Source organism: Episyrphus balteatus, chromosome 1 (assembly GCF_945859705.1).
Source record: "Episyrphus balteatus chromosome 1, idEpiBalt1.1, whole genome shotgun sequence".
NCBI lineage: Eukaryota > Metazoa > Arthropoda > Insecta > Diptera > Syrphidae > Episyrphus > Episyrphus balteatus.
The window spans coordinates 170,961,911-170,986,101 of NC_079134.1; the positions used below are offsets into that span (position 1 = coordinate 170,961,911).

The 24,191-nt window shown below is 29.6% G+C and overlaps 1 protein-coding gene across 4 annotated transcripts in view; it reads left to right on the forward strand.

Moving 5' to 3' along the window:
• Window positions 1-23,585, forward strand: part of LOC129907221 (uncharacterized) — a 59,766-nt gene extending 36,181 nt beyond the window's left edge. For 2 of the 4 annotated variants that reach the window (XM_055983318.1, XM_055983322.1), the window contains exons 2-5: window positions 17,376-17,481; window positions 21,447-21,707; window positions 21,774-22,032; window positions 22,096-23,584. In XM_055983318.1, coding sequence (XP_055839293.1) covers window positions 17,415-17,481; window positions 21,447-21,707; window positions 21,774-22,032; window positions 22,096-22,633 — 1,125 coding nt within the window. In that variant the 5' untranslated portion in view covers window positions 17,376-17,414 and the 3' untranslated portion in view covers window positions 22,634-23,584. Of the gene's footprint in view, window positions 1-17,375; window positions 17,482-21,241; window positions 21,372-21,446; window positions 21,708-21,773; window positions 22,033-22,095 lie in introns of those variants that run through there. The other 2 variants (XM_055983319.1, XM_055983321.1) reach the window with 2 other exon arrangements.
• The last annotated feature ends 606 nt before the right edge of the window (window positions 23,586-24,191 follow it).

A 24,191-nucleotide genomic window follows, 5' to 3' on the forward strand; every position in this document is an offset into this window, starting at 1 on the left:
AAGCCCTAAAAGTCAATTAAAATTTAAATAAGGGTAAATATTAACCATCTTCAATTTAAGATTGTTGATAAAAACAAATTACCGAAACAATAAAGAATCCTAAATTCCTACTCAACCGCGATATTTGTCTCTTTATTTAGAATATATGAAAATCATTTAAGTTTTTATGGGAAACAAAAACACATTAACTTAAATTCAAGTCCCCTTCGTAGTATATTCAATTAGGCGTGTAGTGGCTGTTAAATTCCATGCTCAAAATGTGTTAAAATCCCAAATTAACCCACATCATGATGGAATGAAATTGGTAGTCAAACTTACACACGCACACCCCCTTTCCAAAGTCAGATCTATCCATCCATCGATCGCAAGTTTTCAAAGATATTTAGATACAAGCCTTTATTATAGACAGATACTATCAAAAAAAATATTCGCTATAGAATGCGGGCCCCTATATCCAGCCGTGTGGCATTCTAGAGCTGTTCTCCATTCCGTTTTTTGTTTGTCGACGATCAAAATAATAAAATCATTCATAGGTCTCTATAGCATTTTGGTTGTCATTAATTTATTAGTCTGCAGCATGCTAACCAATTGACAACCAATCGCAATTAGTCACCATAAAAATTATTCAACAACTCAAGCATGAGAATTATAAAGCGAATTGAAGGAAATAAAATTATAATAACTACGCAGAATGTATTTAAATTTTTTAACAAAATGAGGCAAATGAGTCGATATATATGAGGGACCCTCGGTTTTAATTTTTTCAAATGTGTGTTTTAACGACTTGAGTTGAGTTGAAGTGGCGGTATCGGGAGGGAATGTGAACCCCTTTTTTCACTCTGGGATCGCGCTTCTCGAATCAAATCATATACTAAGAGAAGAGGATTAATTTCCTAAAAGTGTATCTCTGTTGGGATGACTGATCACATCGATCGAACGACTACAGCAACGACGATCGACGCCGACGAAACGACCCAAGACGTTTGCTGATGATGGTGGGTGTGGCACGGGATAAGTAAACATGATTTTTGTTTTAATTCGATTTTGTCGTCTCTTCGAATGAACAAAAAAAAAACGAAAAAATAAATGTTCTAAGCAATGTATGAATGTTTACTCCTTTTCTCTGATGGTGGCATGGCACGGATTGTGTGTCTGTGTCTCCGATTTAATCTCCCTTTGCCTTGAGAGATTCAGATTCAAATATACAGATGGGATTTATGTACTTAGTCGTACTCTTTTTTTTTTTAATTTTATTTTTTCTGGCTATAGCTGGTTTTACTTATATGAAGATGTAGATACATTGTAAAAGTATGTGTAGTTTAATTTTTTTGATCGTTCCACATAATAATATTATATTTTTGTATGTGTTGTATATGTAACCTACTCAAGAGAAGAACGAGATACTTATTCTTGATAATTACCGAGAAAAATAGTTTAGATACAACAAATGAACCCTGTGCGCATCTGTTGGGTTGATATTAATAAGATCGAGCCAAAAGATACTATGCTCTCAACTTGGTGTATGATGATGTTGAAATTGGGTTGCTGCGACTGTATTTTTTGTTTTGTTTTTGTTGTATTTGGAAATTAATGGGAATGGGTATGTTGGTGCTCTTTGATGCACTTAAACCCATAAATGGGGAATTTCTTAATCCCCATTGTTTTTTTTTTTTTTTTTTTTATTTCAAATTTTTATTTTTGGTTATTCAGAAAAAATTTTAATTGGAATCAGGCGGCTTCGATCAGTATAAAAAATGTGTAAGTTATTAAATTCAATTAAGCTGAAGGGAATTTTTTTTTACTTTGGAAGCTAGGGTTGTCTTTTGTGTCTCTATATTAGGCAGAGCAGAGATTTTTAAAATGGGAATGAAGGCAAAGATGCTTTAAAGGTTTTATAATAAGAGTAAAGTATTTTTGATCATAGATCGTGAAGATATTTTCTTTCTTTCAATTATTACTTAGCTATCTATACTATAAAAATGAATTATATTAAATTGCTGCTGTTGTGTGTCTTGCTTAAATGGTTTTAATTAAAGTCTTATTAAGTTCTCAATTAATATTAGCTCCAATGCTTTTTGTTTATTTAAATTGAAACTGCTGATTTGTTTTGATGATGTCAGAGAATTTAAATAGGTATTTTTAACATGGTAGCAGTTGTTTTTATTATAAAAAATTCGTTGTTCATCAATTTTGAAGGCAAATAAAATTTTATTTTATTCATTAACATAAAAAAAAAGAAAACTATTATAGCTCTGTGTGTCAGCATTTTTTGACAAAAAGGATATCTAAACATAAAAAATACCCACTATTGACCTTCTTATTGAGATATCAGTTATTCAGGACTTTTCATGAATGAAAACCCCCAGGGAAATGCGTTCGGGAGAAGGGATTAATCGTAGAGTTCCCAGAATATCGTTCTTTTTCTGTTTTACTTTAGTTCCCTTTTTGTTAATAATAACACTGGTTTACAGCCAAAATGGACACTCAATGCCACTATTTTCTTCTTACGTACTTTAACCTCAATAACTCGGAAATCACTTTTAAAAAAAATTACGATGGATAAGTTTTCGAGATATAATTTTTCAAGTTTTTTGTCGTTTTTTTTCACCATACTTAGTATTCGGGCTATATCTTGAGTAATAAATGATCAACTTCAACAGGCACATCGAAAGCTGAATAAATAAGCAAGAAACACTAGATTAATTTTTTTGGGTCACTCTAGATGTTTAAGTGCAATCTATCAAAACATTTTTAAAAAATCGATTTTTTAAAGGAAATTTTTGCCAAAAAAAAATTCTTACTGAAATAAAAAATGTAAATCTTTCAAATCCTCATAGTTTTATATTTTGTATGTGTAGTGCATTTTCTGGCAAAGATAACAAAATAATTTTCTTCAAAATCTATTGATAAGTTATAAGGATATGATGATTTTTGTAACGATCAATATTTTCGATTCTTTTTGTTACTTTTTGTGTTTTTGTCTTTAACTTGAGAAGGAAGTCGCATTTGAAAACTTTTATTAAGTAATTTTTTGTAGGTAATTAAATTTTCTATCAATTTATCCTATTAAAAATTTTTAATATTAAAAGAAAAACTATTCAAAAAAGAGAAAAAAAAAGGAAATTTTTGATGGTTTTACTAAATGGTCCATTTTTATCCTTTGAGCATTTACCTATAGATATTGAACATGTAACGGAGAAAAGAAAATACTTTGTCTTTCAACATAATGGTCACAAAAATTGAATACAAAAAAACTTTGGGAAATCATATCTCGAAAAACCTATCCTTCCTCCAATTATAGTTATGGCTTTAGACTCTGGCGACTAGCGGCAGCACACGTATTTCCTCCAATTGCCAATCTTTCATCTTTTGTAAGTGATCCTCACAATATTGCTACCACTATGACAACGGTGGATCCAGGGGTGGGCACGGGGGCACGTGCCCCCCCCCCCCCCCCCCCCCCCCCCAGAACTGGTTCATACTTAAAGCAAATCAAATTATAAGAGTTGTTAAAATACATGAGTAATAACATAAAGAACTTGAGTGAAACTCTTTTCTTTTTCTGGCTGAAAACGCGAATTTTATTGTTTGTTGCATAACTTTTACATGAAAATCTCCATTTCACAAATGAATAAACGACTAATTGTTGGGTAAACACGAATTTTTTTTTTTCAATTTAAAAAAAGTGAATTTTCTAAGTGTTTTTTTAACTTTAAAGTGATTTTGTTGAAAAATTTTGATATAGACATCGACAATCAAGGTATGAATGGTATTCTAAGAAAAATTTAATTGTACCTATATGCAACTCTATTTTTTCATACGGAGGGGTTGAAATACACACTTAAAAAATTTGCATTTTTTTCGTTGTTTTTTTTTTAACATTAGTGTTTTTAAAATAGCGCAACACGCCACAAAATTGCATAACCTATATATTATTGAACTGTTGGATATGTAGAACAAGTTTGCACCCCCGAAAATAGAGACCCCTTGAAAAAAGACTCCTCAAAAGCGACCCTTACTCATAGATTTTTATAAATATTATGTTTTTGACAAAATTTCTCCAGGGATACTTTTCAAAATATGGAAAGAAATAGTGTTCCAAACTTCAAAAGATGCGGTGCAGTAGTTTTGAAGTTATGAGGTGAACCGGCTTTGAAAATATTAGTTGTGGGGAGAACGATTTAAAGTTTAGAGCTCTGGACTTAAACGTTCGTAAGCGAAATATTAAAATACTCATAACTTGGTCAATTTGGCTCCAATAGACCTAAAATTTGAACAAAATATTTTTGAGATATAAAAACATTTTACTGCAAAAAAACAAAAACAATTGGGTTTCCCGGGAAAAAAGTATGTTTCAGTTTAATTTTTATTCTTGGGAACTTTAATATTAATTAGAATGTAGTCATTATTATTTGACTAAAGACTACCAGGTCATTAAATAATGGTATAAATATGTCCATAATATTGAAAATTTTTATACAAAATCAATTAAAAAACGAAAACATTTTTTTTTTTTAATTTTCATCTTTAACTTTAAGAAAAGTTATAGCACAGGATTGTAGGTGCATTTTATGATTTTAATATTTTTTTTCCCCGGCTAATTGGGAGGAAAGTGGGTAATCACTTAAGTGGCTTTTACTGTACCAAGAAAATGAAAATGTTTCCTTCCAAATAACTTTTTTTTTGTCATTTGGTACCTGTTTGATGTGGAAAATGTGCCCAAATATTTTTGGCCAGGTTTAAGACCAAAATACAGTACTGTGCGTCGCGACGCGTCGGTTAAATTCGCTGCTTGTCAGTCAGTCGTATGATACTTCACTTTATTTCTGTTATTGCTGATTTTGTTGCCAATGCGTTATATTATCATGAAATATACCAGAAGTTATAAGAAGTTAGAAGTTATAACTGGTTTAATTTTTTCTGCGTGTATCAGTACGTTATTTTAGATATACAGTCGACTCCCTCTAAGTCGAATTTCCCTCTAAGTCGAACTTTTTCACCATTTTTAATGAACAATTTTGAAGAAAAAATATTAAATAAACCAGTGAAAGTTCGACTTAGAGGGAGTAGACTCTACTTCCTGAAACCTATTAAAAATAATCAGTATACTAATGACGGGAAACATCTTCATAGACAGGTCTAATTTTAAAATTTCATACCCCTTAAAAATTTGCGACCCACTATCCTAAATTTATTTATCAAAGTATTATTAAATTTCTTAATAAATTGAATGAAAAGGGGACTTTAAATTAGCTGTGCTATTTAATGTGTAATCAGTTTATTCAAAAATGTTTTCCAGATAAAACCAAATAACTTAACAATATCACCGCTTATTAAGACTCACTAAGTAAATCAAAAAGTATTTTTATGTGCTTGTTTTACAATTAGTTCCGTTCTAGATAAAAATGATGTCTCATTCGTATACTAGAAAATATTTGTGTGTTTTATTTTTTTTTTGTTCATTTATGAGTACAAACAAAAAAAAAATATCTAATACTCGTATCCAAACAATCAAATTGTTATTCCTTTATTTGTCTACTACCACCTTAACATGCCGCCCAAACTTACTCGGCAAAGCAAAAATTCGTAATAAAAGCGCACACCTGGACGCCACCGCTAGCTGCCTGCTTCGGCTCTTTGCTCCACACGTAGGTTAGGTACAAACCTATCTACTTGAACTTATAACGTCTTGTATTTTGTATCCATTTTCCATTTTATAGGCTAACAAAAACCTTAGTGGCAATATTATACCCGGCGACAAAGACCCATTTTTTGTTGTTTTTTTCTTTTTTTCTTCCAAGTTTCAAATAATAGATAGATATTGAACGTGAAAACTTACTAAAAATGAGTCACTATCGCGCTTAGCTAGTTTTTTGGTGTGTTGTGCACTTTGTACTTGTTTGTTGCTACAATTGGGTATTTGAACTTAAAAATCGTCGTATATTCCATTTCTTATCTAAAATTTACACAAAGTATATTTTTGTATATATAAAGCCGATGGCGTGGGATTATGTTACTTTTAAATTAGTATATCTATACTCTGGCTGTAGTTTTAGTGTGTTTATCATTTTCTGGTCTCTCTCTTTTAAGCTGGGATTTTAAGTTAGTTGTTGGTGCTATTGCATAGCTGCAGGAAGTTGCCTTATACACACATATACTCATTTCCTATCGTGTATATACAAAGTTTTGTTCACTAATTTTATTTGGTTATTTGTTTTTATTTTTGTTTTGTGGTTTTTGTTGGAATTATTATTATTTATACTTATTATCTTTTACAAAAAGTGAGTAAGCGAGATAATATTCTTTTTAAGAATTTATTTATTCTGGGATGGTGTTTAGTATAGAGAGTTTGCATTTGCTGGGTGTCTTGTGAGATTAAATTAAGTTAAACAAAAATTACCCCTATCACAGAATCTATTAAATGCGAGATGATGTTCTTTGCTCTATTTATAGTACCTAATTAATTTTTTTTTAAAGTTTTTTTTTCCAAAACTTGAGTGGTAAGGCCCTAAAAAATGATTTCATTAAATGGGCTATTGATTATGTCAAAAAAAAAAAAAACAGGGCAATAAGGAACTAAGACGTTCACAGATTATAAAAGATGATAAAACCGCTGAGTTCTATTTAATGAGAGAGTGGAAATTGAATATAGGGGTGCAAAAGCCCCCTTTTTGTTTTTATCAATACATCTCGTAAACAAAGTAAAATTTTTTATATATTGCGCTTAAAACATTTTGTAGAGAATTAAATTTTCTATCAGAATAATGTTTTTTTTTTTATTGATGAAAACAATTTCCATACCAAAACAGTTAACATAAAAAAATTTAAAAAAAAGAGGTTGTCTGTAAAGCCGGTTTACGGACGATGATTTTACGTGATAATGTCGTAAGAAAACAGGTGTGTGCTTTAAAAATGAGTCAATTGATCCGTTTATTTATTTCAAACAATCCTAATTTACAAGAAAAAACTAAAAAAAATTACCTTTTTTCTTTTCTCATTATATTCATTTTTTTATTTTAAAAGCTTACAAAAAAATTATACCATTAAAAAGCCAAATATTTCTTCTAAATAGCAAAACCATTTTAAAATTTTTACAATGCGCAAAAAGTATTAAAATAATTTATTAAAAACAATCATTTCTTATGAAAAAAGTGAAAAAATCATTTCCATCACCCAAAAATTCATTTTTTTGATATAACAACCTATAATAAATTTTATACCACCTGAAAGCTTATCGCTTCAGCTCAAAATATATATATTGATCATGTCTATTAGGCATCTACAAAAAGAGCTAGAATTTTTTGAACTCGATCAATTTTTATCAAAAAAAGCAAAAAAAAAAACATATAATTTTATGCTCTCACGCTATTGAATCAATTTTTTTGGACAACCTATAAAATAAAAAAATAAAATTTTATATCATGTAAAAGCTTATAATTTCACCTTTCATATGACGTTTCAATCTTATTTCTGCGATGTCTAGAAAAAAAGTTAGAATTTTTTAAAGCCAACCATGTCGAAATTCCAAACTGAGATTAGGGTACTCCCCACACTGGTGGATGTTCATGATCAACAGATCTCCACAGGTGTTTTGAGGTACATATTTCGCAAGTTTTTTAATTTAACATTGTGAAGCTTGTAGTGAATGTACAGTTATGTGTGATATACCAAATCAGGATGCTCAATAAAGTTAAATCAAATTTGTATTTGATTTAGATCAAAAGAAAGAACCTCCTGAATGACCGTTATCTCAAAATTGTGACTACAAAATTGATTGAAATTTTGCACAGATATAGTCCTGTCTATAATCTATCTACAATATAAATTTCATTTATTTATCTGTTGAAGAAAAAAAGATAAAAATAAAAAACCGTTAAAAAGGTCAAAAAACTTGCGACAAAAAAAACTTGTTTTTCCCGTTATTCGGTCAAAAACTATTTTAAAATACCAATTTTTTGCACATGTATGTAAAAAATCCGTATCAGGCCCCTAACTTTTTTTACACTGTCGCGTTTTTGTTTTACCTATTTAAAATCCTTCAAATGTATTTAACTTTAGGTTATTATCTTTCAAATAAGCTATAGAAGATTTTTGTATCTCTAATAGTTTATTTTTAATTTTTAATTGAAATTGAACGGGAGAAAATGGTGTCACTTTTGTATAGTGGCTGCCATGGTTCATCGATTTATAAGACGTTATCACGTCAAAAATCGATTTGTAATTTTTTTTTTTCCTTTTTTGGTTGTGTCTTTTATTTGGGCTGAGATAGGCACTAACTCAGGCATAGGCTCTAATAAAAAAAAAAGAAGATTGAATTTCCTTCAAAATGCTGAGTTTATTAAGTTTTTTTTCATTGAAAATTAACCAAAGTATGGCCATTTGAACCTATCTTTTTTTCGCATTTTCAGTTTTACTCAAGTAAAAAAGACACATTTGAGGGAAAATTACGATAACATAGCAACCAAGAATTGATAGCGGTTTTTTTTAGAGGGGGTTAAATACAATCATTGTTTACTATGGGAGGGGGTGTCTATCTCCCCCCATTTAAGTGGGAGAGGAAATCAAAAAAAAAAATTATTAAAAAACACCGGCAACACTTGAAGTTATGAATGATAATTTTTTCGAAAGCTTAAATTTATACACTTAATTTAGATGGCGTCAAAAAGTTAAGTTCATACAAAAAAAAGACGGTTTTGTTCCAATCCACAATATTTCTTCAGAACTTTTCTCAATGTGAGAACTAGACTGAGGGAAAAAATAAATTGAAGTTGAAACGTCTTTGTTTCAAAGATGAACTACTTTGATTTATGTGACCTTAAGATACGAAACCATCAAAAATTAACCTATTTTCCACGTTGATTTTAAAATGTTCATCTTCAACGCAAAATCATTCCGAATAATAGTTAAATCAATGTGGCTTTCATTGTACAGAACTTAAACACTGTTGTGAATCGGGAATAGTACACTTAGAAAAAAAGGCATGCTAAAAACAAATAAAATCTGTATTTAATTAAGAAGATTTCTGCATAGGTCTATGCAAAGAAGACTTCAATTAAATGGACAAATCTTCTGAATACCTTGAATGTTTCATTTTGAAAGAATCTATTTAATTTGATAACAAAGTCTTTTTTTATTTGTAAGTGAAGACATTTTAATTTAAGGTTTATTTCCATTTAAAGTACATTGTTTTAAAGTGGAATCCCATAAAAAAAGGTACACACCTTTAACATTACACGTTTTAAGATAAATTGTACTTGGAAATTTTTTACTTTTCGCTTCGCAGAAGGTCAAACCAAATTTGTTACTTTTATGAAAAACGAGGCTTGAGGCTTTTTAAGAATAGTATGCAGCTGAAGCGAAACGAAATTTTCCATATAAAAATAGCAAAACGAAATCTGAAACGAAAAATTTCGTTATGATTTTTTAAGCAGCTGTAGAGAAAAAATTCAAATCATGTGGAGAATTTTCACTGATTTGTCATTTATTTTTTATATGTATTTCTACTTGTGATATGACTAACAAAGATCTTAGCTTTTTATTATTGTGTAATTTTAATAAACTTAACAGAACACATTGAAATGAAGGTACTCCATTCTTATTTGCTGTATCATCTTAATGGATAAGTAAAGTACAATTTTAAATGCGCGAGAGCATCTGACATTTAAATTATAATTTACTATCTTATGCCTAGGCAGAAATTTAATCCCCTCTTCTTTCATTATTTTATGTCTAAGTTTAGATCTTCTGTTCTGTCACAAAACCTTTTCAAAATTCTTAGACATGTTCTTGACGTTTGCTGTATACAAAATTACTTTTCATCCCTCAAACGCCTATCAGCTTTCTTTTTACTTTGAAACTTGTTTCATATAAGTGTATTGTGTTTATAAGCGGTATAGGCACATCAAAATACTAATAGAAATCAAAGGAAGCTCTATATGAAGCGATTTATAACAATTAATCCCAAAACTCTTTTGGAATTTTTTTAATCTTAAATTTCATAGGAATATTCTATTCTTTATTCCCATCATAACTACAATTTTTGTAAATGGTTTCTTTGTATCTCTATAAGGTCTCCACTTAAAAACAAAAAAAAATTAAATCATGTATAGTCCCAAATAACGAAACGTGATATATCAAACATCACCGAGATTATCTTTCTTCCATCTCAATCTATGTCGAACTAAAGATACAAAAGTATCTCACAGCATTTATATTTCTTAATAATAATAATATAACATTCAAATGACCCAGGTAGGTAAGTAAAAAGGTACCCCGTATTACCTACCTCCTCCTCCACCATCATTTACCAACGACCGGTTCAATTGTCTATCATCATGTTCATGACTAATTCAATTAAAAAAAAAAACGAATAAGTAACCTCTGTCTGGGATAATAGAACAAAAAGTATCTAAAAAAATGCGTATAGAATAAAGAGAAAAAAAATATAATAAACTTAAGAATCATGATTAACACTTTAACTGACACAAAGTTAACGGCTGCCAGTTGCCAGTTTGTACCTTCTACACCTCCACCTTTTGTTCTCTTTTTTTGAACGTTGGTTTGATTGGTTTATCCATTAAAATGTAAGTACAAAGACTGAAGAAATTCCTATATATTCCCCATGTCACTGAACTATCTTTCTATTAAATGTACGAGTAGTTACACCACATCCATATATTCACCGCAAGGTATCTAGATACAATAACTAAAAAAAAAAACACTCATTTCGTTTGGAATAAACCCAAAAATAACGAACAAGTCGGTCGGTATTAATAAAATACTTAGAAACTTTTAAATGAATAGTAGATCCACATTCAATATAGCTTCGCTTGTCAAGAAAAACGTTCGTCAATTGAAATGAGTTTTTCTTATACCTACAAAACAAAAACAAAAAAAAATAAGAAAAAACAACTAAAGGCACTTATAAAATGTGGATGCGTATTATTCCATACTTTATGGTTCGATGACATTCGAAATTTTTTGAAGAGATACACAATTTTTCGTGAGTTCATAAAACAGTTGATGTGAACATTGGAATAAGACGACTGACGACGATGATGAAGAAAGTTGTAGATGCGAAGCGGGAGTAAAACAGACTGGGCAGGGCAGGGATTTGAAAATAGGAGTGTGAATTTGCCTTACCATGAGTAATGAGCAATCATTGTCGTTTGGAGCTTTATATTTAGGTAGGTACTTGATGTGGATGTATAAAAATGTCGTTGATTATGTTGATGTTGTTTAGTTTATATAAATCAAAGAAGAATTCGTTTAGGATCATTAAACAGTATAATTCAGAAATAAAATGCAAGACTATGTCGATGTCGTAGGTTTGGTTGCCACTATTAAAACGGAAATTTATAAGTTGTGATCCTATTTTAAATAAACAATTTCAATGTGATATTTTTTATAATTTTATATACATTGTAAGAACATGCAAATATTTGGTACCAAAAAATTAAGTTAAAAAATTTTGTAAGAAAATTACTTGTATGTGGCAATCCTTTTTAGGGCCAATTTTTCAACAGTCAGTTAAACAGTCAGTTAGTACTTATTCTCCTGATAGAGAAAAAATCATTTTTTCAACAGGCAGATATAGCTTATTCCTATGAATAAAACTATCTGCTTCTTTCAGAGACGAATAAAAATTATTCTAAGGAATAATATCAATAAAAATACTGTGTCAATTGTCAAAGCTGCTTTGAAATAATTTTGACAAAGAATACAGAGGAACACAAGAAAACAAAAACAATTATAAATAAAAAAGACGTTTAGTTTTGAATATTATTTAATTTGACAATTTTTTTTTTGTTATTCTGTAGAATAAATTATTTTTGATTGAAAAATTCAATGTTGTTATCCGATTGTTTATGAGCCTAATAAATTTATTCGTCGAACAGTTAACTGACTGTTTATTAGAAGATGGAAAAATCGGCTCTTAAATAAAAAATACTTTTACCAAAATGTTTATTTGATTGTAATCAAAATCAATAATTTTTGTATTAGTAATTTCGATTTTGGCAGTCCGGAATCATTCTGAAAGCGTTTTATTCGCACAAAACTGACAGTTTTGTATGAATAAAATTTTTTCAGAATGATTCCGGACGCTTCCGGACTGCCAATCGAAAACTCCATAAGAGTTTAAGTCTTAACTATGTCTACTGAATTGATTTAAATTTCCTTCTTTTAAACAATTGAATCAAAGTATTAATTTTTGTATACATTATCTTTTTACAATCAAAACATATTTTTCTCTCAGTGTACTATTTTATCTTTTCTTTATCAATAGTACTCAAATTTATAGTAAATTCGAACAGAACAGAACCACATCGAGAACTCTTAATCATTAATCATTGCCCCAGACGGTTCTAAGAAGTGATGCATTCCAAAAATAGATTTTTGAACGATTACTGTCTTTTATTTTGAAGTGAAAACTTCTTTTGTATCGTAGTGATTTGAAACAAGATGAAACGAAAACGCGACACGAACATTCAACTTGTTATAACTTTTTTGTTTTAATAGATAGATGAATGAAATTTGTTCTGTAGATAGGTAATTAAATAAACTATAAATGTACAAAATTTCAATTAATTTTATATATTGAAAATTCTGAGATTCTTTTTCTACACACGTTATATCTTTTGATCTAGTGCACATACAAACTTGATTTATCCATTTGATATATCACAATTAACTGTACGAGCTCTACAAGTTACACAATCTTAAATACCTCAAAACACCTGTGGAGATCTGTTGACGATGGCCAGTGTAGGAAGTACCGTAATCTTTAAAAAATTCTTATTTTTACTTGCTCTATAGGGCAAGTATTGGTTTCGTGTCAAAAAAATAATTCGAGGTTTTAATCAAAACTAACATTACGATAATGGAGAAGTCTGAAAAAGTGGTTTTCGTCATGACGTCCGTCGGTCTGTGCGTCGGTGCGTCTGTGCGTCTGTGCGTCTGTGCGTCGTCAAAAAAAGGTGTACAATAAGCTGCAGCCTAAACAGGTGGACGAATTTTCTTGAAATTTGGTACAGATGATTATTTCGTAATTTCCAAGGTTTGTTTTTTTTTGTTTTTTAATATCTCGCCTAGAACGTATACCTCCCATACAAACTTTTCGAGGTATTGCAAATTTCTCGAAAACGGCTCTAACGATTTTGATTAAATTTGACACAAGTAATGCTGTACGTATATCTAATATAACTGCGTTTTTAGTTTTTCTCAAAAAATACGGATAGTGGAAATATGACAATTTCTTTTTTTTTAATCGCTAATGTCGGCTCTTCCCGTGTATCGTTAATGAGTTATTGCAATTTTCTCGAAAACGACTCTAACGATTTCGATTAAATTTGGTATTCGTTATAGTCTTAATGAGTCTAATAAAACAGCTTTTTTAGTTTTTCACAAAAATTTCCTAGAACGGTATGGCGTTGCCGTTTTCTGCCAAATTGATGTATTTTTTAGTTAATGTCGTATATTTCATCAAAGGCTAAGCCAATTTTATTCAAAATTTGCAGACAGATATTTCTTGTCATTTAGAAGTGTAAAAAAAAATCTAAAAAGTTTTGAAAAAAAATTTAATTTCCAATAGTTATCTAAGATATAGATACTTTGAACTACAAGAGCAAGTACGTGCGGCCCCAGTCGTGCATTTTATTTTTTTCTAGGCATGGTAGAAATATGATTCATACGTCATATAAAAGGTGAAATAACCTTTCAGATGATATAAAATTTCCTATAGGTTGTCGTTTAAAAAAATATATTTAGCCCTGATTTTTCAATCATCAGGTAGACTATCAGAAGAATAAATGTCAATATAAAAAACTTTTGTTCCTAGGAATAAGCTCTATCTGAGGTTTATCTGACTATTGAAAAATTGGCCCTTAATTGTGTTAAAAGAGAAAAAAGATTGATTTTTTTGCTTTTTTGATGAAAAGTGATTTGGTTTGAAAAAAATAAGCTCTTTTTGTAGATGTTGTATAGACAATGGAAGATATAAATATTTTGAGCTGAAACAATAAGCTTTCAGATGATATAAAATTAATATAGGTTGTCATATAAAAAACATGTATTTAAAAAAGATAGAATAAAAAATAGGTAGATTTTTTCTTTTTTTTTTTTTGCAAGAAAATTTATTTCTATTCTTTCTTCACAAAGTTACACGTTTCTTCATACAACTTATATATCAATATGAATAAACTAACTTAACCCAAAATGATTTAAATGTATTATTTGATCATTTGAATTTGAGTTCTTGAATTGTAAGGAATTGTGATGTTCCTGTAATAATCAGAAATTCAAAAATGATTTTTGTGGTGAAATTGAAAAATAAAGGAGAAATGAAAACATTCAGCAATTTGTTGGTTTGTTCGATTAAATTTATTTTTTTTACTTTAGCGTTTTTTATATAAAATATAAAATTTAAGTGAAATATGCTCTGACTTTTACCTTTTTTATGCGTTCCAGGATGGATGAAATCTTTTTTTTTTCCTCCATTATTTCAAACTAAATGCACGTCAATTTTTTTTTTTTTCAAGGAGATGACAATATAATTCAAGGACAAGAGTCAAAACCAATAAAAACGTATTTATGATATATTGCTATTGAGTAAAAAAAAACAAAAAAAAAAGTAATCAAGCACGTAATTCTCCATAAAAATAATAAATTCAAACTAAGTGTTACTCACACAAGATATGAGCATACGTAAACATTATTTTTGTTTCTGTTTTTATGTCTAAACGTAACGACACATCTATGAAAATAAACTTAAAAAATATGAAAAATTCATTATTAATATTACTTCAACTGGATAAATGCAACTTATTGTTTAATTGTACAATGACCTGGATACAATACAAGTCTATCGCTTCTTAGATGAAATATGAGACATATGTATGTTTATGATAAACTTGGGATATTTAATAAAACAAATCTATTCATTTGATATTGAGCGCTTTTGCATTACTTTTAACATCTGTTAAGTTACTTACTAATGTTGTGTTTTGTAAATTATTTTCTTTAGAATATATTTCAATCAAAAATAAGTTATTCTGTAAACAATAACGGACAGGGTTTTTAGGAAGAAAAGTCTGTTCAAATGTATATTGTAAACTTTAGTCTCACCTATGATACATTTTGGCTATAAAACAATCTGTCTATTGTTTTTACATTTAAACAGGGTTGCCATCAGCTTAATCTTATTTTACTCATGTGTCGCAGCACTAAATTTTTTTTATAGAAAAAAGTTTTAACTTAATTTTTGTGAATATGTCATACGAAATACAGAATTTTAAATTTAATATCCGTTTATTTATAATAATTTAATGTATGTAAATACATTTTTTTTAATGAATTCATTTTTAACCAATATATCAATAACATTAAACATTTAAAACAAATCTAAAAAAATTATTTTGGCAACCCTATTATATTTTATCAATTGTGTAAGTAAACTGTGATTTTCTTCGGGTTAAACTGAATTCAAAACTCTATGGAATTTTAATTTTATTATTCCTCCCAAAAAAAAAATAAGTTGACTGACTTATAGTTAGCACTTAGCAAACATTGTTTGTCTTACTTTATTATTTTTTGTTCTATGTATCCAGCTGTATCTATACTCATTTAAACTTCATAGCTGCTGCATAACTTATAAAAATCGAAAAAAAAAAATAAAATAACTCAAAGATAAAGAAAAGTCGTTAACTTTTTTCATAATAATTATAATTTTTTTTTTTTTCATTTTTATTTTGATTTCATATTTTTTTTTTTCTTTGTTCGTTCGTTTCATTCAAATTAAGAACGTTAAACCCAACCCACTTAAATCGATCCAATATGATGACTGACAATATTGTTTATACATAGTGTCGACTGTCGAGTTCTTCAAAGAAGGTACTTATTATTTATATTTCTCTCTTTTCTCTCCCCGCACCCTCTTTGATATTCTCCCCCACAAAAGTACCTTAATTTAGCATTTGACTTTTAAGAACGATTGCACGATTTTTGGTATGGTAGGTAACTATACCCCCAGATATTTTTATTTATGTATGTCGGTGTAATTTCATTTCAATGAAGCATTTCTATTGTATGTTCATCGATTTGGTTATTTATCGTTTTGTGTTAAAGTTGATGTCGTTTTTTTTTTTTTTTTTTGTTAGATTTAAGATTGACATTAGTTTTGGTTTGATATAGGGGAATAGAAATAATTTTTGGGGAATGAATTACAAGCATATTTTCTTGATATTTTTAATTGATTTTTCAAGTCTCCACCCCTTTTTTTAAGAATAATATAATATTTATGTATATAGTTAATGACACACATAACTTATTTTTAACCCTCTGATTGTGTATTTAGAACAGTTTTTCCTTTTAATTTGAAAAATTGTTTTTAAAAGGAATAATTTATGTTTGAGTATGCCATAAGAAATAATTATATAGATAAACTACAAAAATAGAGCCAATTGAAAATAAATAATTTTTCACTTGAATGTTCGCATAATAAATGTAAGTAAAAATGTCTGTTTGTGATAGCCTCTAGTCTGCACTGCTTATCTGATTTTAATAAAACTTCCTGGGGATATCATTTAAGGTTCATGGATGAAGATGAGCTTTTTTTTTGGTCCTTAATAAAATAGTTTCCAAGGCTTGCGGTAAAAAGTGAGCGCAGGCTTACGAGTTATTACTTAGCATAACGATAATTTATAACAGAGACCTTCAAGAAATTTGAAGCGAAACAGCATTATCTTTAGAATAAATAAGTTTAAAAATTTAATATTGTTTGTATTGAAACTTTTTAAAAATTAAATTGGTTTGATTTTTTTTCTTTTAATTTCAATAAGAAGACAAAATTATTTTTAAAATTTTAATACACAGAGAAAAATAGACCTCATAAAATAGAACAAAAACAATAAGATTTCTCTATGGTTTTCATCCAAGAAGGAAACCTTATTAAAACAATCGGGTTTTCCTTATTGTTTTAAAATCTGCAAAAAAATAAAAAAAACGATGGCCAGGCTGGGAATCGAACTGGAGACTTCAAATCATTAGTCACCCACCTTACCACCTGAACCAACCTGCCATGAAAATATTGATCGCGATTTTTGTTCTACTGCTAAGTTGAAAAAAAAATCAACTTTTCAGTCAAATTTTAATAAGATTTTCTCTATAAAAATAATAAGAAATCTAATTAAAAAAACCTTATTAATCGTTGATTTTAATAAGATTTCCTTATGAAATGTATGGACGGTAAAACAATATGACAATCTGTTAGTTTTTAGCGGGTCATATTTTTCTCTGTGTAGAAGGGAAATTTTATTTTACTACTTTCTAGTTTATTTTTGACTCAATATTTAAAATGTTTTTTTTTATTTTATTTTTAGGTTAACAAATCGTATACAGCTAACGATCTGGAGGCATTTATGAAGATCGCCGCCAATTGGCAAAACGGCAATCACGGCATATTCGATGGTCCTGATGTTAAATGTGGTAAATTATTTTTAACCAAAATATTTTTAAAGATAAATGCATTAAGAAACTGTTAAAGATTTCCAAAGCAAATGTCGAATCTTAAGAAGCATAATTCTAAAATCTAAGAAAGGCTTAGATTTTTTTAGATCTATAAGCTGTATATCGTCGGCACAAAGCCAAAACCGCGAATCTGCATTTTTGGCCCATTTTCACTTTAATGCGTCATTTAACTTGTTATCGGTATCTCTATTCACTGCATCGACCCCAATCCTCTATCTGATGTTTAGAAGCCTAAAATATCAATTAACGTTGCACGAGTTTCCATAAGATTGCATGAGTTTCCAAAACTTTAAAGCCGTTTTTCTCGAAACTACAAATTTGCAGATTCGTGGTTTTGGCGTTGTGCCCACGATATAATTGTTTTGTTTTTAAGACAACGATTAAATTTTATTTTTTTTTGTGTTAAGGTATCATAATTTTTTGTATTTTTCTAGCATCTTTATTTATCTCTGCATATTTCTGCAAAAACTTAATTCCCTAATTAATACTAATTAACCAAACCAAATCTTTCTATAAAATCTTACAGCAAGCCTATATTTGTTAATATGTCTAAATTATGCCATTCTCTAGAATACTTATATCAATTTTGGTTAATGTGTTTGGTTTTCCGCGGTCCACTTCTAAATGGAACGTAAATTATTCTTACATTTTAAATCTGTTCACATTTCAAAATCCATAAAAATAGTAAAAATCTTAAACAAAATTACCCATTGTTATTTCCAGTAGCTACATAGAAAAAAAAAAACAGATCACTATGGCGTATACGTACCTTTTTTTCTTTATAAAAAATATTTTCACTACTACTAGCTACACTGCCGCTCATCTGAATAGGTTCACATTTTAGTTCATCTTACTTTTAGTCTGTCTTGGTACTTATTGCAATTACACATCTTTTTTTTATATGTAACAAGAGAACATCTTTATGGCCTTAGTTTAGGAGAAAAAAAATTCTCTTAGGGCCTACCGTTCTTCTCACACGGTAGCTAGACCAAATCTATTCATAAAAACAAGCATATTTTTTGGCTCATCTGAATAGGTTCAAAAGAAGAAATGTTAATAAACGATGAGTTGCATGGGTCAGTTGGACTCAAAATTGTGTCTGTCAATAAATCTGATTGTGTTTATCCTGTAAGGACAAAAACGAGTCGGGAAAAATCTTTAAGCGCGGAAAAAATTGGGAAAATAAAAGAAATCTTTGAATTAGGCCGAAATTAACGATGCATTTGGGACAAAAACAAACCACAAGTTAAAATTTAGTATGCAGTTATTTGCGCAGTATCAAAAGGTATAGAAACAACATTAAAAGTCGAAGTTGCTCAGCCACAACATGGGACGATAGATGTGCAATGATCAGAACAGCATGACTTCGCGCTAAAAATAAAGCTGAAAACCGGTATAAAATGCAGTTTAACGACTGCAAAACGGGTTGTCAGCACTGGTAAACATTTGAGAAGAACAAAACTTCGCAAAATTTACCACTTTAAAAACCATGAAAAGAAACTCGGCTCCAATATTAAAATCAAAATGTGTTTAAAATTGCAGATCGAAAGTTTTGTAGAAGGAAATAGCTTCGCACTTAATGACACTGCCTTCACAGTTATGCAGATACCTAAAAAAAAAGGCTTCTCTCTACGAAGGTCATGAAAATAGGAATTTAGCCCTCAGGGCCCACTTAATTCATTTGTTTCCTTTGAAAAATCACCGGTTGCAAATCCGACTTTCACGACAGGTTTTTTTTTTGTTTTATTGGAGGCGAGTTTCTTTTCGTGGTTTTTAAAGTGGTTAATTTTGCTGAGTTTTGTTCTTCTCAAATGTTTACCAGTGCTGAAAACCCGTTTTGCAGTCGTTAAACTGCATTTTATACCGGTTTTCAGCTTTATTTTTAGCGCGAAGTCATGCTGTTCTGATCATTGCACATCTATCGTCCCATGTTGTGGCTGAGCAACTTCGACTTTTAATGTTGTTTCTATACCTTTTGATACTGCGCAAATAACTGCATACTAAATTTTAACTTGTGGTTTGTTTTTGTCCCAATGCATCGTTAATTTCGGCCTAATTCAAAGATTTCTTTTATTTTCCCCATTTTTTCCGCGCTTAAAGATTTTTCCCGACCCGTTTTTGTCCTTACAGGATAAACACAATCAGATTTATTGACAGACACAATTTTGAGTCCAACTGACCCATGCAACTCATCGTTTATTAACATTTCTTCTTTTGAACCTATTCAGATGAGCCAAAAAATATGCTTGTTTTTATGAATAGATTTGGTCTAGCTACCGTGTGAGAAGAACGGTAGGCCCTAAGACAATTTTTTTTCTCCTAAACTAAGCGCATAAAGATGTTCTCTCGTTACATATAAAAAAAAGATGTGAAATTGCAATAAGTACCAAGACAGACTAAAAGTAAGATGAACTAAAATGTGAACCTATTCAGATGAGCGGCCGGCAGTGTACCTCTACATATTTACAAAAAAAAAAAAACAATTAAATATATTAAGTCTGTTCCTCACTTTTTATGCAATAAATTAGAAAGCCTGTCAAATTTTTAAGACTTGAGAGAAAATTCTCTCAGAAGGAAATAAAACTGCAAAACAATGTAAAAGAGTCTGCCACCAAATAAACACCTAAAAATTCACGATTTCACATTTTGCATATAAAATAATCACCTTTTTTATGCAAACCACGAATCAACCCGATTCAATCCAACAACCACCAAAATTTGATTTGTTTTCATCTTTTTTTATTCATCTGGCATATATCAACCTTTTAACAAAGCTCTTACCGTGAGTAATGTAAGAATCAAATTTCTGCTCCAACAAAAAAACGCATGTGAGTACCAGGCCTTAGATTTAAGAGTGCAAATATTTATGAAGATTCCTAACATAAAAATTATAATTTTTAAAATTAGTGAGAAAGCCAACATTTGTACAATATTTCGAGAAAAAATTTGAAAATATTCAGGTAACTCAACGTTCTGGGAATTATTTATTCTTACATTAAAATTTAACAGTCATAATGGGAAGTACCCATAGTCACACTTGGATCCATCTTGTTTTCTGTGGTTTTATTTTTACTTCACGTTCATGCAGAATTCTTCTGTAGCTGGTAGCTGCCAAGTTGATACATATGCTATGATAAAAATGCTTGTAGATCACTTCTAGCTACTCCCTCAATTAAATTACTAGCCAAAAGGGTATCTTTTCTTGCAACTTGCATAAATAGTGTCCGTTTGTAAGTAATGATATAGAAAAATGTTAAATAAACTTGATAACACATCATGTCCACTTTTTCATGGAATTATATTAAAATTTGCATTAGCTACATTAAAAAATCCAGGTCACTACGGCGTAAACGTATTTTTTTTTTTTTGTATAAAAGTATTTCTGTACGAAATTTATGTCACCATTTATACAATTAAATACATTTTTAGGGATTTTTTTAAAAATTAAAACAAAGGAAGGTAACATCAGGAAGCGTAAAATGTGTACGACATAGTTTCATCATTGTGCTTCTAAATAAAATTGAAATACATTTGATTTTTCAAAAAATTAGACTAAGAAACTACATTCATACTTTTGAGTTAGTACATAGAACAGAAATAAATTTATCACATTTTCATAGAAAAGTCACCATAATATCGTAATATGTATAAAAACGAGATTGCTACTGATTTAAATATTGCTCAAGCAAGTTACTTCTCCTGAGAAGACCAAAATATTATCACAAATGTTGACACATAGGGTTTTTTAATTACTACATATTATATTTCGCAAACAAAAAAACACTTATTTAAGTCCAGTAAATTTAGTGTGTCTGAAAAGTGGAGAACAATTTGACAGAGTATATTTTGTATTTATAAAATCACATATGAAAGCCTAGTAAATTTAAATTTTAACTTAAACTATTTTTGTATTTATTTTTCAGATATGCAACAATATATGAATAATCCCACCTTAAACATGTACAAGAAACGGGAACGCACACAAAACTGGAATCACCAGGAAAAAAAGTTTCTACTCGATTTATGTCGCAAGGATATGCGAATTATTGAAAATAAAAGATTAGATGCCGGCTTAACGGCAGTGAAAAATAAAGCTTGGAAAATAATTCATCAGAAATTCTCAAATGCCTTTGGTCCAGATAGGACATGTAATAGATTAAAAGAACAATGGAGACGCATGAAAGGTAATAAGCCCGAATTTTTATTACTAAAAAACATATTTTAACAGTTTATATAATTTTTTTGAATAGCTTGTACTCGTAATGAAATTATGGACTACAACAATCGAATGACTCGATTTGGTCAAGAAATAGCCGATCGCAAGAAACCATCAAGTTTTACTTTTGAAATATGGGAATTTATGCAAGAATCGAAGAAAGCATGCAAAAGTGAAACACTCGATGGTGTTGATTATTCCAAAATGCCATTGGCCTTAGAAGAAGATTTTGAATACAAAAATGAGCATGAAAACGAAAATGATGAAAATGAAGTTGATAACGATATGGAAGAGTAAGTTTAACAGTCTTTTTCTTATTCAACTTTTAATAACTGATAATTTTCTGTCTTTTATAGCAGTCGGACCCCACCACAAGAACATTGCGATGTTGACATTAAAGAAGAGGAGCCCAATGAAAACTACACCGACAGCCATCACAATGGTGATCGGCTCTCTGCCTCGTCACCAAACGATCAAGACGAATCAATACCCGATCGAGGTATGCGAAGTCCTCCGATGCCACATGCAAGCCTCGATAACGGCTTTGCACCCGATCAAATGAACTTTACCCCACAATTCAACATGAACAATATCTCGGCAACTCTGGAGGCGTTAAATGCACTTCGTGCCGGACAATTTCCGCCGCCATCATCTGTAGCAGCTTCATTTCCCACCTCAGATGTGTCACCGCCAGCTAAGCGCCAACGTACCTCATCCGAAAGTGAAAGCGAACTTAAAGTCTTCATGGATATGCAAAGTAAAGAGCACTATATGCGCATGAAGATCCTCGAAGTGCAACTCCAATCGGCCAAATACTCTCGTGACATAGTCGAGATTAATAAAACAATAGCTCTGCAAAAACTCCAAGAGTATGCTAGCAAGAGAATGAGCTAAGGAATCGAAGACTTTACACAAATCAGATCCTTTTCTCGATTTTGTATGTCTTTTACTTGTAAATTGAATCTTAGTTTTTTTTATGTTTTGTGTAGAGTTTAAGCTTTTGCAACCACATTCCTATTCAAATGCAGTATTTTTTAATTTTTATTATTTTGTTGAATGAAATTCGTTCGTTCGTTGTGTATTTTTTTTTTTTTTTTTTGTTTTCATTCATATTCGTTTTTAGCACGTTATCGCGTCTATTACAGTGAATCAAAATCGTATTTGAAGATTCCTACCTCAGAACATTTATCGATTACAGTTTTATTAGAGAATAGGCAAGTTATTAATAAAAAAGTTTTTTTTAATGTTTTTACACACTAAAGAGTGTATTCCATTAAAAAAAAACAAATTAATTTTAATATCGACAGCAACAAAAAAATTATTAAAAAAAAAAAAAAAAAATATTTTTGTACTTAGCAGTAGTGACTTATTGACAGTTTGTCCCATTTATACATATATTAAAAAACAAATTAATGAATTACATAAATGTTTTATTTTTATTTATTTGTTATGCGTCCCACAAAATAGTACTTCATTTTTTATTAATTTTTAATATTGTTTAAACAATTTTGTTTCTTTTATAAAATATTTTATTTTTAAACAAAAAAAAAAAAACAAACAGTGCTTGAAACTTCGAGTCTCAAAAAATATGGATCTATACCTACTTAATAAAATAAAAAAACAATAATATTGTTATGTCCTTTTTGTATTATATAGAAAAGCGATATATATAATTAATTCGAAATTAGAAATCAGATGAAAATTAAAAAAAAAAAATAAATGTAATCTATAGACTGGAATAACAAAAAAACAAATCTTAAAGCAAAAAAAAATATAAAAAAGTATATATAAATAATGTATAAACAAAACAACACTAGTTTTTAAAGAAAGATAAGGAAATGAACAATAAAAAGAAAATCTCACTGTTGATTAGAATACAATTTTTTTTTGTTTTATTTATTTTTTTAAATTCTCGTTATGGTCCTAATTTTTCTGGAGTTTGATAAAAATATTTAAAAAGACAGCATTAAAATATACGCCGTTTGTCGAAATCTTCCATACTTGTTTATTACGAAATAAGGTTTAAAGAAACTGCAAGATTCCTTTGGAACAAGAACAAGTTCCAAATTTACTTTTTTAAAACCTTTTCAAACGAATGATATTATAAACATTTGGCATGAATATGCACCGGAAATCAAAAAACAAAAAGGCTTCTTCCAAATTGTACCATTTACTGACTTACACTGCACCATCACTATGTTAGCTTAAAGTTCAGGAAGTGGTCAGCAAAAGTCAATTGGCTAAAGAAAATCTTTCATTAAAAAGTCACTATGGCGTATGTGTAACATTTTTTTTCAAATCATTTTTGGACTTCATAAAAAATTTCTACAACTGGCTGGGATTGAATGTCTTGACATTTTAGACATACTAAATTCTTATTGAATCAAAATCAAGAAGCAAACACAGGATTTACATGGATTCGTCGAAAACTAAAAAAGACCAACTTTGCACC